At 67.4% G+C, this 3916-nt stretch overlaps 1 protein-coding gene across 1 annotated transcript in view; it reads right to left on the bottom strand.

The window, feature by feature from the left end:
• Positions 1-619: 619 nt before the first annotated feature.
• The window catches only part of LOC104829085 (lipid phosphate phosphatase-related protein type 3), a 4473-nt gene continuing 1176 nt past the window's right edge, over positions 620-3916 (bottom strand). Inside the window, exons 2-8 of the mRNA XM_010563153.1 lie at positions 3780-3899; positions 3423-3608; positions 3059-3188; positions 2664-2859; positions 2526-2583; positions 1997-2170; positions 620-1882 (exon numbers count right to left, since the gene is read on the bottom strand). Coding sequence (XP_010561455.1) covers positions 620-1882; positions 1997-2170; positions 2526-2583; positions 2664-2859; positions 3059-3188; positions 3423-3608; positions 3780-3854 — 2082 coding nt within the window. The 5' untranslated portion in view covers positions 3855-3899. The remainder of the gene's footprint in view (positions 1883-1996; positions 2171-2525; positions 2584-2663; positions 2860-3058; positions 3189-3422; positions 3609-3779; positions 3900-3916) is intronic.

Genomic DNA, 3916 nt, shown 5'->3' on the forward strand with positions numbered 1-3916 from the left:
CCCCCCAAGCACTGTCCCCCAACAGAGACCAGTGGCACAGGATGGAGGTCTGTGACGACCCCTCCTGCACGGCTCCTGCAGGACCCCCAGCATCCAGAAATCCCTGCGCAAGCCAGGACCTGATGCCCCACAGCAAACCCTCCCCCAACCCCCCCTCCAAAGACCCCTCAATCCAGCCCCTCTGAAGCCCTTCAGCACCATTTGCTCCCCCTCCCCACCTCTGCCAACAGACATACACTTCCAAAGCTAGAATAAATTAACCCCTCAGAAATGTCAGCACCTGTGTTAGAGAGAAAAAGAAAGTCAAAAGTGCTTGGATCTGCCCAGCCCTGTGGGCCAGCGGGGGCAGAGCCCCCTGAGCCCCCCACAGCTGCACGGGCAGGAGCGGGGTCCCGTGTTGCGGGGGTTCCTGCCCATGTCTTGGTTGGCTCAGGATCCGGCGTGACCGCGCTCTGCCGCGTCCTCATGCCGCTCGGTCGCCTTGATGCCAAAGCCAGCCCCATCCTGATGCCCGCCCCCCGCAGAGAGGAACCCCAGTGTTACAGACCTCCCACACCAGCCCCCCCCCGAGCTGGGACGGGGCGGGGGGGGGGGCAGGTGCAGGGAAGGCAACGGGAGCTCAGTCCTTAAACCTCCGGCTGGCTTGCATTTTCTTGTAGTAGTGGTCCACCTCGCTGTCCACCTGCCCGTCCCTCTCGGCCGGCTTCCTCCGCAGCGTGGACTCTCGGCTGGCCGTGCCCAGCAGCCCCTCGGGGGGGGCGTCCGCCCGCTCCCCGCTGCCCCCCACCGCCCCTGGGATGGCGGCCAGGCTGCCGTAGCGTGGCTCATCCTGCTCCATGTCGCTGACGGAGGAGCCGGGGGAGACGCCGGCGCTCTTGGCCGGGCGGAAGCCGCGGAAATCCTTCCCCATCTCGCCCAGCTCGTAGGCGTCCGGCCCCTCCGGCCCCTTCGGCCCCGACTTCCACTCCCAGGGCCCGTTGCCAGCGGAGAGGTGGACGACGGGATGGTGGGGAGCGTGGGCGTCGATGGTGATGATGCTGGAGCTGTCCCGCTCGGAGGGCGAGCGGTACTGCGAGGAGTCGGAGCTGGTGGAAGAGGAGGAGGTCTCCGAGTGCTTGGGGGTGACGGAGACGATGCTCTGCTGCTTGGACATGGCGATGACCTGCATCAGGCGCGGGGGGTTGGCCACCCGCTGTGCCCCCCCCTTCTCCGCCACCATCACCCACTTGGCCCGCACAGCCGCCCCGCTGCCAGCCGGGACGCCGGCACCCGCCTGGCTCTCCTCGGGGATGTGCACCAGCTGCGAGGCACCCGGCCGGGGCTGGATGAGGACGCGGGGCCCCATGGCCGCCCGCTCGGCCGAGCGTGCTTGCACCGTGGGGTAGAGGGAGGGGGGGACGTCCTCGCCGGTGTCCCCAGCACCCCGGCCGTGCGCCGCCTCCTCCGCCAGCGTCATGCTCCGGCCCTCCAGCGACTTCTGCTTCCACTCGGTGATGAGCTGCTTGGAGCGGGAGGCGTCCACGGGGACGTGGATGGTCATGTGGCGCCGCGCGGGGTCGTCCATGGAGGGGGTGTTGACGCGGGGCAGGGTGTTGCTGAAGGTCACCATGTTCTCCTTGACCATGGGGCTGCGGGGGGCCAGCAGGTCCACGTCCACACTGGCCCTCTTCAGGCTGCCCAGGGAGTTTTTCTCTCGCGGCACTGGCCGCGCAGCCTCCTCCAGCCGCGTCTGTGGGTTCAGCTCATCGGTGCTCACTGACTTGTTCTGGTGGTAGACAGAGTCGTGGCCCCGCTGCGTCAGCGCCCGCAGCGCGTCCTTGGCCGGTGCCGGTGCCGCGACCCTCTCCGTCGGGGCGCGGAAGTTGCCGACGGCGTGGTAAGCCTGCGGGAGGGGGAAGTGCGCGGTCAGCCCAGCCCCAGGGACCACGGCCCGCGCCAAGCATCCTTCCCCTCCCGAGGCACCGTGGCTGCCCCGAGGGTGGGGACTGACACCCACCAGGTAGGCGGCAATGCCAGAGCCGATCAGGAAGCCCACATAGACGTCAGCGGGGTGGCTGCGGTACTGGGTGATCTGGGTCAGGCCACAGATGCCGGCAGCAATGGCAAAAGCGAAGACCAGGATGGGCTTGAGGAGTTTGGTGCTGTCCGAGATGATGGAATTGAAATACATCTGGTGGCAGCGGAGGCAGGGCAGGAACAGGCTGTTAGTCGCGGCTCACGGCACTGGCACCTGCTGCCATCACAGCACGGCAGCTTTCCCCCTCCCTAGCCCCTGGCCATGCAGAGAGCTCTTGGGTGCACATGGAACTGCAAGTGCCTGCACGTGCATAGGTGAGAAACCGTGCACATGGGTGTGAACGTGCCCGCACCCCAACATGGGCACACGTGTGTCAGGCAGAGCTTGTCTGTGCATGGGAGGGTGTATGCTGACGGGAGGGGGATGCCGCTGCCTGGTGGCACAGAGCTTGCGCTGCCCCCGAGCTGGCACATGTGGGGCCGAGAGCCAGGCAGTGCCGGGAACTCACCGACACGTAGACGGCAGCGAAAGCCGAGAGCGTCGCATGCTGGGACGGGAAAGTCTTCCTGTGGGGAGACGGGAGGGTGCAGTTGGGATGGGGCAGGATGGTTGGCATCGCAGTGCGGGTCTCCCCCCCGGCACATACCTGGCGGAGAGGATGGCGTGCTTGTCCACGCCCGAGCAGATGTCCTGGGTGATGTAGGGGTTGGCATCGCAGGGGGTGCCCAGCAGTGTGTAGTTGGGCTTGCAGACGGTCAGGAAGAAGGGCGCGTGGTAGCCGGTGGCCAGCTGGATAACATCCGTCACCAGGGCCGTGGCACAGAGCCCAAATACATGGACACCTGGGGATGGCAGGAGCAGGATGGCAGGTCACCCTTGTCCCACACAGGGCACCCAGGGACCACCCAGCCCTGGGGCACCCACTGGGACGGGTCCAGTGCAGTGTCTGGGGTCTGGATGAGGCTGTGCGTTCCTGCTATCGCACCCGGGGTGCCCCCCCTGCGGCAGGCAGGGTCCTGCCCGGGCTGCAGCACAACGTACCCACAAACCTTACAGTCCGGCGCAGGAAGGAGTTGAAGTTGCAGCCGCCGGCGTTAATGCTGCCCTCGGCACCGGCGCGTCCCTTCAGCCTGGACTGCAGGCAGTACACGATGCCCTCCCCGACCATGATCTGGGGAAGAACCGATGATGGCTCAGGGGGTTCCGCCCCACGGCAATCGGGGGGTCTGGGCTGTCGGCAGTGCCGCCCCACAGATGCAGGGTGCTGGCAGGCTGCCCACACTGGTCCCCTGGTGCTGCTGGCACCAGGACCCCAAGCCCTGGCCCCCAGCCCTGGCTCTGCCTCTGGGCAGGCTCCATTCTCACCCCCCACCCCTCCCCCAGCGGGATGAGCCCTGGGACGCACTGAGGCGGCGGGCGCAGCGAAGGCCAGGCTGAGCAGCATGAGCAGCGGGATGAGCTCCTCGTTGGTCTCCACGTAGGGCATGGAGAGTGCCCGGTCGTAGCACTGGAAGCCCACCTTGGCCGGCTTGAAGAGGTCCGTCAGCTCCAGGAAATAGAGCGTCACGATGGAGGAGGCCACGATGGGCAGCTGGGGGGGGGTGAGAACATCGGGACCACTGCACCGCCTGGCACGACGGGCACCGGCATCGCACGACCCTGCCAGGAAGGGGCAAAGCCCCCATCCCCTCCGTGCCAGGGCAGGACCAGGCCCTGGGGAAGGAGCCCCCCCTCCCCCCACTCCCACCCACCCCACACCCACCTCCACGAAGTAGAAGCAGGGCAGGAGTGTCATGCTGTCCTTGGGAGCCCTGGCCTTCTCCTTGGGGGGGATCATGGTCCTGGGGCAGGTGCCGGGGTCCCGCTGGGCTGTGCCTCTGCCCTCCTGCGGGGCAGCAG

The sequence above is a fragment of the Haliaeetus leucocephalus genome, unplaced genomic scaffold, assembly GCF_000737465.1.
Source record: "Haliaeetus leucocephalus isolate CR32 unplaced genomic scaffold, Haliaeetus_leucocephalus-4.0 Scaffold164, whole genome shotgun sequence".
Classification (NCBI taxonomy): Eukaryota; Metazoa; Chordata; class Aves; order Accipitriformes; family Accipitridae; genus Haliaeetus; species Haliaeetus leucocephalus.